Source organism: Morone saxatilis, unplaced genomic scaffold, assembly GCF_004916995.1.
Source record: "Morone saxatilis isolate NCDOM2014 unplaced genomic scaffold, NCSU_SB_2.0 Contig23, whole genome shotgun sequence".
Taxonomy (NCBI): Eukaryota; Metazoa; Chordata; class Actinopteri; family Moronidae; genus Morone; species Morone saxatilis.
Genome location: NW_023339796.1, coordinates 16,131,411 through 16,145,857, shown reverse-complemented (window position 1 = coordinate 16,145,857; position 14,447 = coordinate 16,131,411). Strand labels below are relative to the sequence as shown.

The 14,447-nt window shown below is 40.3% G+C and overlaps 1 protein-coding gene across 1 annotated transcript in view; it reads right to left on the bottom strand.

Annotated features, from left to right (window-relative positions):
- Positions 1-2,482: 2,482 nt before the first annotated feature.
- LOC118335178 (small conductance calcium-activated potassium channel protein 2-like) overlaps positions 2,483-14,447 on the bottom strand; it is a 43,147-nt gene continuing 31,182 nt past the window's right edge. Inside the window, exons 6-10 of the mRNA XM_035671391.1 lie at positions 11,348-11,489; positions 10,802-10,912; positions 10,516-10,643; positions 7,807-7,876; positions 2,483-6,737 (exon numbers count right to left, since the gene is read on the bottom strand). Coding sequence (XP_035527284.1) covers positions 6,432-6,737; positions 7,807-7,876; positions 10,516-10,643; positions 10,802-10,912; positions 11,348-11,489 — 757 coding nt within the window. The 3' untranslated portion in view covers positions 2,483-6,431. The remainder of the gene's footprint in view (positions 6,738-7,806; positions 7,877-10,515; positions 10,644-10,801; positions 10,913-11,347; positions 11,490-14,447) is intronic.

Sequence of the window (14,447 nt, the reverse complement as noted above, 5' to 3'; positions counted from 1 at the left end):
CTGTGTAACATAAACAGGATGAATATTTGAAATATGTTGTGAATCAAATGTTTAAATGTGAAATGTCTCCACTTTTTAAAAATAAATCTGGCACGGATGAAATTATGCTATTTTACATCAAAATGTAAAATGTAATATAATTCTGAAAGATAAATATGGAAACGAATGAATGAGGAAAATGTTTAAAGAAGAGATTGAAATTTCAGGAAATATGCTTATTGGCTATCTTGCTGAGAGTTGGATGAGAAGATCAATACCACTCTTATTTTTGTCTGTTGCAAAGCTACCAGGAGACCATTAGGTTAGCTTAGCACAAAGGCTCTGTCTAAAGGTAAAACAAGACTACAAGAAGAGCAAAGACAGCACTGAAGTCAGGTTATTTCTTTGCCTCATTCAAAACACTTTGAATTGCCTTTCTTTTCGAAAGGTGCTATACAAATAAACTTGCCTTGACTTGCCTATGTAATTTTTCCTTTGACCTCCATGCATTTCTGATTTGACTATGGCTAATGTATTGCCTTTACTAACACACTGATGTGTGATGGCAAGAATGTCTTATAGTCCTTTCAAAGGGGTCAGACTTATCAATTAGTGGCCTGACTTTGAGTGCTTCAGAGTCATTACAGAGTGATGTACTGGATGATCAAGTATTAAAAGATGGGGTGGTGATGAGTGATGCCAGTTTTTCAGTAGTACTGGTGGCTGTGTAGAAAGTGAATCTACAGTATATAACTGATAAACTGTAGACCTACTTGATGTGAGATGTAATCATAAATCAGAATTTCTAGCCTTGGCTGAAATTATTCTGTCAAGTGGTGAACACATGTGCAGCTACGTGTAGACATTATGTGCGTATATATGCACACACACACATACAGACTGTGGATACATACATGTACATTTTCATGCTTGAAGTCCTGACACACGGCTTGAGGGCTCCAAAAAGAGCTCTTTTCCTCCTTCAAAGCTATGAAGAATGGAAGCTGCAGCAGCCACCAACAGACAGCCTCATTTGTATCCGTTCATCCTGCCTCAGAGAGAGAAATGTGCAACAGAGGAAGAGATAAAGATAAAAAGATAGAACGATAGAAAGAGAAAGAGAGAAATGATTGATGCTAAAATAAATGACACTCAAAAAAAAACATTTGGTGGAATGAAAAGGCCCTTCACACCCACTCTTTACCACTCCAGCATTGTGCATTAAAAAGGCCCAAAACCAAGATCAATACTCATATTCTCTCTGATTTTCCCAATGGTATGCCAAACCACGTTAGGTGAAAGTAATAGGGAGGGCATTAAGCATAATGCAGCTGCTAGCTATTAGCTCCCAGGGCAGACAGGGAGAGAAGTGGGGCTGTAATAAATTCAATAAATGACTTCCCCTGCCACTGCAAGCAATCCGCAAAGGACCTTTTCACACTCTGGGATGATCCGCAACACCCTGCAAGCTGATTCCTCCCCCTTTCCTCCCCCAGTACGAGGGTCATCTTCAGTCTTCTGCAACCTGCCTTCTTCTCGTCTTTTCTCACTGTGGACTTGATCTTCAGTACCCTCTAGGGGAGATCTCTGGTAATTTGATGCCTCTTTTTTGCCATTCACACTTAAACACAAGAATAGGTAGCAGCTGGATGAATTAACTGTGATCATTAAAAGACTGACATTATTACACAAGGAAATAATGGAAAGCTTACCTGCTCAGGACATTAACTAAACTGGGAATCTGTGGCTAAACTGGGTGTAATTTACTAATTTGCCACTTTGGCTTGCACTGGGAAACAACATCCTGATCTATTAGTGCATGTTTGAAATCACAAATTATCCTTATCATATATTAAATGATAAAAACAACATTTAATTGTGCTGTGCTCATAAGGGAGGGATGAGGAGCTGAGGAGCTGTGCCCTGTGTTTCCACTGCTGTGTGTCTTTGGGGTTGTATAGCAACAACTACAGGGTGACTGACTCTGCCACTCTTGCGGGATATCGGTCTGCTGCCAAATCCCTCCTGATTTGGCTGTAATTAACCAGGCTGAGCCTTGTTTTTGCATGTGGACATGAATAGTAGCTTGTTATTTGAACATTAATGGCTGTGTGTGTGTGTGTGTGTACAGCCCTTAGTTCACCTTGGAACAGCGCCTCAGCAGCTGTGTGTCCTTTGGAGCAATGTTTGTGTTTATGTCAATACATCCTCCTGTAATCATGTTTTAGGATGTCCCTGCCTCACGGTTTTACAGGAAGAGACGTGAAATGTCTATATCTGTCAGTACACGTGTCAACCCACCTTTCAGTGTTCAATTGACTTAAGGCTGCTGCCATTTCCCATTTCCTTGGGGTGGACCTTATGAGAAAAGCTTTCAGATTGGAAGGGCATGCATGGCAGGAGTTTGGACCATTATTTTGTTTATTAAAGACATTACTTTAATTAATTTAACCCCCACCCCAAATAAAAATAAAAATGAGGAAGCGAGTTATGGTAGCTGAAGATAGTCTTTAATGATTTGACCTTGGTGTCTCTCCTTGCTAGGACAAAAGTTCACCTGCAAAATGAAGGAACAGCGAACAGCATACAGAGAACATGTTAAACCCATTTGCCATCCATTAAAAGTTGATTTATTCCAGTGCTACTACGTACATTATGCATCATGTGGCAGTGTACACAGAACAATGATTGGGATACATTTCTTCACCTTTGGGGGTTTTTTCACTCTGTTATTGTTCAGTAGAAGTGTGTCCTGCTCTATGAAGAAAGCCTACTTTTCAGAATAATAAAAGACTCTTCGATGCGTTTATCACTTTGACTCATCTACCATCATCAGAATAACATCATGAATGTCCCTCACTTCACTACAAAATACTGTGAATTTTTCTATTTTCTGGTGGAGAAAATCGTATCACTATTAAATATTGGAATGGTGTTTTGGCAGGACTTTGTTGGTGGTAGAATAAGGACTGAAGAAAACAAACCTTTACAACAGGGTAAAAAACAACAGAACCTGATCATACCACCAATTGTGGAACAGAAAGTTTCAAATTAATAAAATGCCAGAATTTCAAACCCTTCATATCCTTTCTAAATATTGTTTTTCTACTGCATACTTGCAAAATGCTGTGCATTGCACCAGGCTACCTTTACCCCTGCGGTTTACCATTTGTCCCGTTTACTTGGCGACATCTACAATGAGGTCATATTTACAGGACACCCACTCTTGCTGTTGAAAAACCCTCCAGGGCCATAATGGACATCTGTCAGTAAATGAGCTATTGCTCTCCTTTTTCTTCTTTTCAATCTACTCTCTCCCTCTTCCCTGCTGCTTGATGAAGGATGAAGTCCTTAACACCACTACCGTCTCATCTCTCTGGGGAAGACACTCCAGCATCTGTGATCCTTCCTGGTGTAACTGAATATTACACACAGAGTGCAACATGGAACATGACCTGGGGTTTCCCTGCTTCTTCCTTTTTTTCTGTTTTCTTTTTTTTCATTCGAACCACTCAAAGGTCTTTGCTGCGGGCCATTTGGGAAGCCTCTTTGTGTGTGGGGGACTTATGTTCTTAATGATGACAGATGACAAACGTGAGGTTAAACCTCTGATGTAATGAAGAGGTGGAAACCTTAGATACGAACAGGCAGGTGAGGTCGCAATCAAGCAGATAATCTCCCATTAGCCGTCCTGACTCATTGGATGACACTGATTGAAACAGAGACTGTAATGGCATGATAGACCCCTTCATACTGGAAGGGTGGAGTGCAGCACTGTACGAGTGTCTAGGTGGGGGCAGTAAAGAGTCATGCTTCATCAACTCAAGTTGAAAAGAAAAAAGCTAATATTCATGCTTGATTAAGTTCCACTCGTAGAAACTGAATATGTTCTTAAATTAAGTGCTCTCTGGCCAGTCCAAAGCCTGTGGGAGAGTGGATTCGCTCACTGTTTCACGGACTAAGACCCGATTCAGCTCGAAGCAGCTTGAAAATAATTAAGATCCAGCAAAAAATAATTATTCTATTTGTCTGTTAGCTTGAGGGGCCATAAAGGTGATTTTTAGTACTAACATCCTTTTGGGACTCAGATTATCTACCATTCAAACTACTTTAGGACAGCATGCTAGCCCGCTAACCCGCTGACTTCCTGATCTGCCTTTTAAATGTTTTTTGGAAAAAATAACTTTCTCTTCAAATCTAAAATATACAAGTCATCACAACTTTAGGATGCGTCATTCACCATGCCTTTAAAATTTCTCCTCTATCATAGTGTTTAAATGTCATTTAGACAAAACCTCGGCCTGATACTGTAATGTTAAAGGAATAGTTTGAAATATGCTTATTCGTTTTCGAGTGTTACATAAGAAGATTGATACCACTCTCATGTCTGTAAATATAAAGCTACCACTAGCAGTTGGTTAGCTTAGCTTAGCATTAAGACAGAAAACAGCTAGCCTGGCTCTGTAAGAAGGTAATAAAATCCACTTAGCAGCACCTTTAAAGCTCACTAATTAACCAATAGCTTTATATTTACCATACAGACATAAGGGTGGTATCAATCTTAAGAGGTAAAAACTCCAGCAAAAATTGTACTATAAAGAACAACCTACGGTCAATCTTCTCATCTAACTCTCGACTGTGAAGCGAATAAGCGTATTTCTCAAAATGTCTAACTATTCTTTTAAGCTTGCAGAGGGACCAATTCATCAAAGTTTCTTCAGCACTTTTATTTGTATCCTTTCAGGATTCTTTTCCAATGGTGATTTTTCTTCACCTCATATTTTAAACAGGGAATGCATTACAGAATGACATTACTGCAACTCTCTAGGTTCTGCAACTCTAAAAACCCTAGATATCCTAGTAAAAAAATTAACTTTTAGTAAAAAATGACAAAAGAAAGGAAAGGCAACAAACAAACAAACAAAATATAATAAAATCAAAATCATGTAAATCATGTAAAATCATCAAGCCATACAAGGAAAAGTGTGTCCCATTGTCATTTTTGCACGGAACCATGCGAAGGATCAAGGTTGGTTTCTCAGTTTGACTGTGATGTGTGCCTGTGTGGCCGTATATACCAGCAGACCTCAAGCCATGCCATTATCTTAAGACCACAGGAAGCTCTAATTAGTGGTGGTGAGAAAGGTAGAGAACTACATATTTCATTGTTTTGTGTATGAGTGTGCAGCATTGAGCTAAAAGTGAACTTGTTCTCTGACAAACACACGCACAAATATTCTCTCAGTCTGTCTCACTCTCGCTTACTCTCTGAACTTTTTCATTTCTCACGGTGTTAGTAGAAATAGAAAAAAAAGTTTTCAAAACATTTAGAGTTGCTGTGTAATGGAGGCAATGTTATGCATTACATTAAGACATTTTCTTTAAATTTCTGGAGAGGAATGTATCTGAAAAAGGAATGCAATGCTGTATTCAGACTGTTAACATCGTAAAAAAGCTCTGAAATTAGTAATTAAATAACCCTCTACTATTTATACATTCAGGCACTGAAAAATCACATGTCAATATGTAACTAAAAAAGATAGTCGCTCTCATTTTCCCTTGGTAAGAACAAGGAAGCTGAAACCTTGAAGTTGGCAACTGTGTAAATTTGTCCTACCCAGTAGTAATGCCATATGCATCCCCTTTGCTCTTCTTTTGTGTGACAGTTTCCCCTCCCCCTTTAGCGCATTTTCAAACACTGACTGAAGTCAGAGCTTTCGTAGCCTCCTCTAAAGCTTTCACCCTAACCTATGGGAAAGAATCCATGACACTAGTCTTTTGAAAGGGAAATCCAATGGTTTGTCTCGCTCTCCTCACCGTACAAACAGATAGACGGACGGATGGGTGGACGGATGTCCTCCATGGCCTCAGAGGGCCAGCAGGTGAGCAGAGGCCCTCAGATCCACAGACCAACTTCCCCCCTCGTTGTTAAGGACTCTCCGGTGTGATAGCCAGCTCTCACCCCAGCGACCCTGAACTCAGTCATTTTTTAACTATACAAGGGCTTTTACAAAAAAGCTAACTTGAACAGCCATACAATGGCTAAAACATAAACCATATCTCTACTTTATCTCGGTTTTTCAGTCATTTTTAATTTTTTTTCTCTTTTTCTTTTTTTGGATGCATTTGTGTTTTTTCTTGATTTAAGTCTGTTTGCTTTTCTTTGTTCTTTTGGAGTAGCTCTGATCCAGTCCTGTGCTGAGAGGCTCAGTCACAGAGGAATTGGTTTTTGGATTTGATGTTGGGTGGGGAGGAAGGGGAGAGGGTATGGTTGGGTGGGATTGAGAGAATAAGGGACAGGATCAGGTCAGGGGTCAAGATATGGGTTCATTATTATTCCAGACAGGGACTCGCCAGCGGTTACAGGGACAACTTTGGATGGGACAGAATAAGGTGACGAGTTGGTTTGGGAAAGGTGGGTCTCGAGGGTGATTGCAGAGGGTGTGTCAAGGTTATCCGCTATCAGAGGATGTGTGTGGTGCTGTGGAGGGAGAGCGCCGCCTACGGGCGGTGGAAGTCCAGGATCGCTCAGAGCGTTCAGAGCGCTCTGAGGCTAGTGAGGCGGGCCGAAAGCGGTGAACAAAGCCGTCCAGGAAGTCCTGCTGCTGCTGGGTTATGGCTTGGGAGATGAGGCAGGGCAGCGCCTGCAGGCTGCCCGTCACCGAGTCCAGCTTGTCCTCCAATGTGCCGATGCGCTTGTCCAGCTCCTCACTGCGCTCCTGCAGCTCTGACACCAGGTCATACATCACATTCTGGGTCTAATGAAGGAGAGAAAGTAAATGTGTTTGGGGAGGTGCAAGAACAGGAGGACAGAGACGGAAAAGGAGAAGGGCAGAACAAAGGAGACAAGATTAAAAACATAAAAAAATCTGTTTTACAACTTAATTTCTACAAGGAGAGATGCAACAGAAGATACAGTATGTTTAGATAGACAGTCTAAATCTGACTTACTCAGTCTGAAGAGAAGGAAATAATGACAGGAAGCAGTGTGAAGAGAAACTGTATAGTTTCAGCAAGTCAGCATTGATTTTATCTTCCCACCGTTTCATAACCAGCTTCTCCAATCCATTTATCGCCAGAGAAGGTCTTTAATGCTTTATGTATATATGCCCGACACAACTCATTCACATACTGAAAAGTATCTTTATTATAAAGAAACTTTTTGTTCCACAGTAGATGCAGCGGAGACAGTGTTAATGTATGTGGTATCTGCATGTAATTCTTGTACTCAGACTATATATATTCCATATATATTTCTGTCTTATCTATAAGCCAGAAATCAAAGGGTTACTTCTCCTTGGGGCTTAGAAAAGAGACATTGAGCCGTTGAACTACTGTAGGGTGTACACAGATCTGACCATCGAGCAGAGTAAGGGCAAGTAAACACACATTAAAGGAGTTGGCCTTAGAACCTTTTAAAATACACACTGGAGTGCAAATGCCATCCACATCAAATGAGGCTGCAGTCATGTACATCCCTTTGAACCCCCTCTCTGCCCTGCTTTGGTGGGTCAGCTGATACAGCTGGATAGAAGCTACCGAGGCATGACTGCATTCACCCTCCTATACAGCCAGATCCTCAAACTCTACAGGAATTCAGTCTGTGTTGATTTGATTTCAGTTATTTGACAAACATGAATGACAACAAAACAACAAAAGTATACAGCAGACTTCAGGGATCGTCTTTTATTGTCTCTGATGATTTTAAAGCTCATAAGAACAAAACAGTGAGTTGAAAGATGCTAAAAAGCTCCGTAGAGTTGAGGGGAACTGATGGGAAAATACTGATTATAGCCACTTTAAGGTTACATCAGAAAGGACACTTACCTTTGCCAGGTCCACCAAGGTGTTGGCCTGATCATTGAGTTTCCTCTGCTCCATCTTCACACTGCGCAGTCTGGTGAAGGCACAGGGAGGTGGGAACAGGACGAAGAGGGAAGGAGGAAGTGGACAAAGGAGAAAGGGGAGGAGGTGGAGAGAATAAGGGAGTTCAGGGGGAGGAGGGTGGTTTGCAGGAGTGGAGCATAGAGAGACAGGTTGTTTGGGGTTATGAAGGGGCAGAGAGGGCCAGTGAGAAAGAAAGAAGGAGGAGGAGGAGGAGGAGGAGGAGGAACAACAACACATTTTTTATCAGGCGTGCTCTCTTACTGATGACATTGAAAACAGAGAGGACAGCCTGCATGCATCATAAATATATGTACTTTACATATCTATATGTATACATATATATAGAAATATATATGTATATATATACAAGCATTCCTGGTCTTGGTCAATGCAATACCAACCAAAACATGCAAAATCGCGGAAGCATACTACGCTCATTTTGAAAAATATAAAGAGTGTGTTTATCATGTTTTATCTGGGTCTTTTTTTTGTTATAACAAGATCTTTTTCTCATAAAAGGCAATGCTTTAAGTGGCATTGTTTTTAACTTAAAAAGTATTTTTTGCTGCTGAAACAGTCTTAATACTGAGAGATGATCTTGTTACAACCCAAAAATAATCTGTTTTTTGAATAAGACAAAAAAATCTTAATATAATGCCACAAGTGTTATTATCACTATGACAAAACATGATGTCTTTTCCAGCAAGAACACAATATGCTTCCATACAATAAAAAATCCCAAAATCTGTTTGAAATCAAAGCATTCCCATCTCTTTCCACCCAAAAATAAGACATTAAAAAAGGAAAAAGATGACATGCCCTCTGTCAGTGCTACACACAGCTCAGTGGTAGGACTTCATATATACACACTGGTCATTCAGTAAGCGTGCAGTGGCTGTGAGTGACTTTGTGCACAATGAAATGTGAGTCTTGTGTGTGTGTTTGGGCATTTGTACATGGGTTGATGTGCGTGCGTGTGGATGCCACAGATAAAAGATGAAGCTTGCCAGAAATAAACTGTCTAATGACACTGCTGAACATACGGCAACATAGACATTTCAAATAACTTGCGCAATGATACATCGGACATGTTTTGTGATGCCTTCAACATTGTGCCTCTTTATCTCTAATCAAATGCATTATGGCACTGTAAGAACTGCTAGCACTGATGTGAATAATGTGTCATTGTTAGCGGTGGCATCACACAGCCATCATCTGGATGTGCGAGAGGAAGAATTTCCCTGTTCAGCAAATTATGAGACAGGATGACATTCAAGGGCATTTATTCATGTGCAAATCAGTATATCAGAGCAGAGTGAGACTGCTCGCTTACGGCTCTATCTCTGTGGGAAACCGTTTCAGCTCGTATGTGTCTGTTTGCTCGGCTTTGTCATCCCTTATGGCTGTCGAAGAATAGGGGGTAAAAGCTAAAAGCGCTACTTATTAGTGTAGCACATTATGAGTACAATTGTATTCTGCAGCCTACATGTTGTGTCATGTCTTTTTGTGCTATGTTATTAATGCCATGTGCAAGCTTTGGTATTTGATCTTATATAAGAAAGGGAAAAAATTTAAAAAACAATATTAATTCAACAGCAAACATTTCAACTTCATTACCACTACAGCACATTACAGTGTGTGTGTGTGTGTGTGTGTGTGTTCATGTCATCACAAAACCATCAGGAGTGTAGGATGAGTTCTGTTGATGCAGGTTAATATAGCCTCCAGAGCAGCTATATTAATCATGGGCAACGTTATACAGTACGTCGTAGATGATTATGAACCGCTGGCCAGGCCAACAAAGCTCCAAGCTCATTCTGTACAAGATGCTTTTTCTTTCACACGTTCTCTCCAGACAACCCTCCACTACTGACACTGGTGGCATAATGTTGATGCTTTTTTTTTGTTTGTTTCATTCCATTCAAGGGGGGATGGGAGGGAGAGGGAAGTAAATGGAACACTGAAGTAAAAGAAAAACCAAAAACGATTCAGCATCCAGCATTTTTTCTTTTTTGTTTTGGTAACTTTTTTTTCATGCATGTCAAACGCAGACATGGAGAGAGGAGGAGGAGGAGGATGTTGAGGAAACAGTAGGAGGAGGATACATAGAAGACTCAACTTACTTCTGAGCTCTGCAGTGATAGAGCAAAACAAAGACAGAACACAGTACAGAGTTTTAACCCCACGACATTCACGAAACGAGTGAAACCATTACACTTCTCACTGTAAGCACAGGGTAAAAGGGGGTCGGAGGGAGCGGGGGGCGGGTAAGGGCAATAGGAAGGACCATTACACTACATTGCAGCGTGTGTGCTTGTGTACGTGTGTGTGCGTGTGTGAGAGTTTACATGTGTGAGAGCATAACAATCAAAGGAAATGGTACTCTAGGAGAGGACATTGTAACAATCGCTAGAGGTGAAACTACCAAATATTCTGAGCTACAGCTACATTTCATCAGTTTATTAGCAATACAACTATTAATAATACAGCCTTAGATATTTTATACCACAGGTAATGTTAAAGATAATCACATGGATTGAACAATAACATACTCTAGTTTTTTGGGCATGCTGAGTGATTCACCCTGGTGGTTGGTCATATTTCTGTCAAACATTACATGACATCAAACAAACACTGTGAGGGACTTACTGGTGAATGGCTTGGAGAAACTTGCGCTGGTGTTTCCGCACCTTGGCGTGATCTATCTTCTTGACCAACTTAGTGTGTTTGTAGATGAGCCATGTTTCCCTGAGTACATTGGCAGCTGTGTTCTTTACCTGTGAAACAACGTTGAGAAAGACATAAGCTATACAGTAACCTCTCCAAGGGGTTGTATCGGGCATCCTGACTCAACAACATGACTCATATTACTGTTTTGTTTTTGCAAAATATATTATCACAGTTACTCCAAACATTGTAGTAAACTGTGACTCACTCGTTTGCAGAGTTGTGTGTCCATCATGAAGTTGTGGACATGCTTCTCAGCCTTGGTCAACTCCAGCTTCCTGGCTACCACTGCAACCACCAGTGCAGTGCAACCAGCTCCCTGTTACACAAAGACGTGGTAAAGCAAACACAGCGACATTTTGTTTGTGAACTTTCCATTTCAAAATTTGTTAGTTTTTTATATTAATAATAAAAAGAAATGAGAACCATTAAAGAAACAAAACAAAGCAGCTCAAAGTCCTGAAACACTGAAATATAACAACTATACACCAGGTAAGTAGAACACAATAACTAAAATCTAAAAAGCTGTGTTCAGATTTTTTAGACAGAAATTGTTTGGATTAGAAAGGTGGACCAAATCAGAGTATTAGTATGTAGAAAATGACAGGTCACTAAAAATGCATATGTATATTTGAGTTTGTTCAGCATGGTCAGAGCACAGCATGCAGTGAATGTGGTGTGAGCTGAGGTTTAGTTTCATAACTGTTGCAGTCAGAGTTGTCCTGTTATGTATTCATTCAAGAAAGGAACCCACCATAATCCCTGTAAGCAGACACACGCCTTTCCCACAGTACGTGTGTGGTACCATGTCCCCGTAGCCAATCGAAAGGAAGGTAATCGAGATGAGCCACATGGCTCCCAGGAAGTTACTGGTCACTTCCTGTTTGTCATGATACCTGAAGTGACGAAGATAAGCAGAAGTGGAATATACACAGTCAGTAAAACCACACACAGCTTCTTGAACGAGAGCATGCTAAAGAATGACGTGGTGCTGTGTGAACCAAACAGGGGTGGTGGGTGGAGGAGGTGGAGGTGGTGAAGATCGAGTAGGAGGAGGAAAAAATCATGGTGCAGGTGTTACACCTGTTTTGTAAGGCCAGTTTGGCACAGAGTCATAAAGAAAACAATACATCAAAGTCCATTCTGAGTAACAAAAATGAAGGTATATTCAATGGATTTGCAAGAGGTGCTATAATTCATTTCTTGTCTTCTTTGAGTAATTTTGTATCTGAGACAGTGTAATGGAGAAACATGTTTAATGGGCAGGAAACTTAAACTGACATGAAGGCAGAAAAAAAGCAAATAGTGTCCGTTTTTTTTTTAAAGTAACTCATGGAATGATTTCAAACTGAGAGGGCAAACCACTGAACATGTGTTTCATATTCAGTGTCTGTCAATATAAAAATTAACCATTTGGTGAGAGGAATTATATGAAGGAGCATTCCCAAAAATGGGTATGAGGCCAAATCACTTACTCTTGTCGTACATTAGCATAGAAATGACAATTTTTAGACGACATGTTTCCAATGACAAAGAGACAGGCCATGTCGCTGTAAGTGACTGGATAAAGTACGAGTGCGAGTACCGCAGGTCAAACTTGATTTGAATATGACAACCCAACAAATGTAATGTCAGAGCATCCAAAAACTGCTGCATTAAATCAAACTAACAATTGGCTTATTGGTCACGGTTTGCTACAAATCTTCCTCCATAGAGTTTATGCTGCCCCAAAAAAAGGGTTTGGCAATGCAAATCATCACTTCAAACATGTTGTTTGCTGAAAATAGCTGACAGCCATGCTTGAATTGTCAGTCCAAAGGCCCACAGTGCATATGCGAAGATATTTCTATAAAAAACACACTGTACAAAGCTGGATTGATGATGACATTCCCATACCTTTTGCAACAAGACAAAAGTCCATCACAGAGGCAAATCTGCCTTATCCACCCACCCTCATTCAACTCGCCTCATTATTCCCAATGGGCTGTCTAGGAGGAGATCAGATAAGATTTAATTTTGGAGTTAAAATCAAATATTCATTAAACACTTTGAGACAACATCTCACTAACATCCTTCTGACAAGACAATGTAGATGGAGTCTAATTTCTTGGGATTTTGTCAAGCTTTTCTAAGGGTGATTCTGACAGGGCCAATCATGACTTAATAATGACTTCGAACTTTCCAGCTGTGACCCAGCATGTGGACTCAAAATGGCCGGAACAATCACCTCTAATTGATGCACAAGTGCAGATTGGAACACTTGGTACCAGACTGAAATTTCCTTTCCTGTCCAATGAATGCAAAAAAAAATTACCCTGCTGGTTTTGTCAGAATGCACGCTCCTCCAAGACAGTTCATTGTTATCATATATCATAAATCAACTAATCATGCCTTCTGCAACTCCCACTCTCAAGTTTCTATTCATGCCCAAAGTCAGGTGCAAAAGTAACTATGTGAACTTTTTCCCCCTCAGAGTGACAAAAATGTGTGTGGTCTGTGGGATTCAATCTTCTTAAATGACATGCAGAGAAGCAGTCGGTACAATACCATGCAGGAATAAAAAAGATGTCTGCATCCTGCATGCTTCAAAGCCAGTATATTGAGAGCAGGGGGAGCGATGGGAAAACCTGGGGTCCATTTAGAGATGAAAACCATCTCTGACAAATACTGCAGTATTATCAGTTGGAAGGGGATTGTATGTCTTCTTGGGCAGACTTTCATTTGTAAACAGTGGGGTAGGATTGGGTGAGTAACAAAGGGAGAAGCTCATTGAATTTGACATCCCTGTCTCTTTTACCTGCATCCCAACACTTCAGCAGCTGCCCTTTGATAGCTGCCAGGGGGCTAAACTTGATCAGCTGGCTAAATATTGTAATTACAAGTGACTAGTATGTTAATTTCATTCATCTTGTCATCAAGGCGTGCAAAGAGTGAGTCATGTCCTCAAGGCAGGCAGAAATGTGCTGCACCTTTTAGCAAAGTGAACAATGTCTTAGAGTTCTCTCTGTTGTTAATATACCCCATAAATATGCTTGACCAAAATGCAGAAGGCATCTTTTTTCTCCAATAAAATGTTTTAGAGAATACTTCCTGTTTTATTATCTGTTTTTCTAATGGTGGATGTGGCAATATATTTTCAGCCCACATATTTCAATAATTCTAAAAAAGAGCAGAAGACAGCAATATGGGAATAGAGACAGAGGTTGAATGGTGAGCTAATCAATAGCATTTTAAGGCTCTCAATATACTGTGTCAAGTTTTGGAATAGCATGGAGAAGAGCTGGCACCACTTTCAACCTATTCCAGGACAAGAGGTATATAGTGTCTAGAGCAGACAGTTTTATCCCCCACTGTTAAATCCTCCCTGACAGACACTCTGCAGCGAAAGCATTATCCTGAAATCACTTACTCAAATATTTCAACGTTATTTATCCAATACTGTATATAAAATAATACTGTAATCTACATCCAGATGAGCTCAGAAACTTTGCTTCTGTGGTGGGTTAGAGGAGGGAGTACAGCATGATTCACACAACATAAGAGAAATAAAGCCACGTCTCTACAGCTCAATCTGCAATTTAACAGGTCAACAATAATAATAGGTAACAACAGCCTCTATGTATCATCCTGTCTTGTTAGCCCTACCCATTATCAAAATGTAAAACCAACACTATGTTTTGGGCTTTTGTGTGCTAATGAATGAGTCCCAGTCATTTAACATTCTAACCGCCATTGTGTGTAGATGAGCTTATGATACATATGACGAGCAGCGGCCAAAGTTGACAACACAACTTCTGAACAAACAGAATCGTAATGATGGATTAAATGTGAAAGAGCCACACACACACACACAC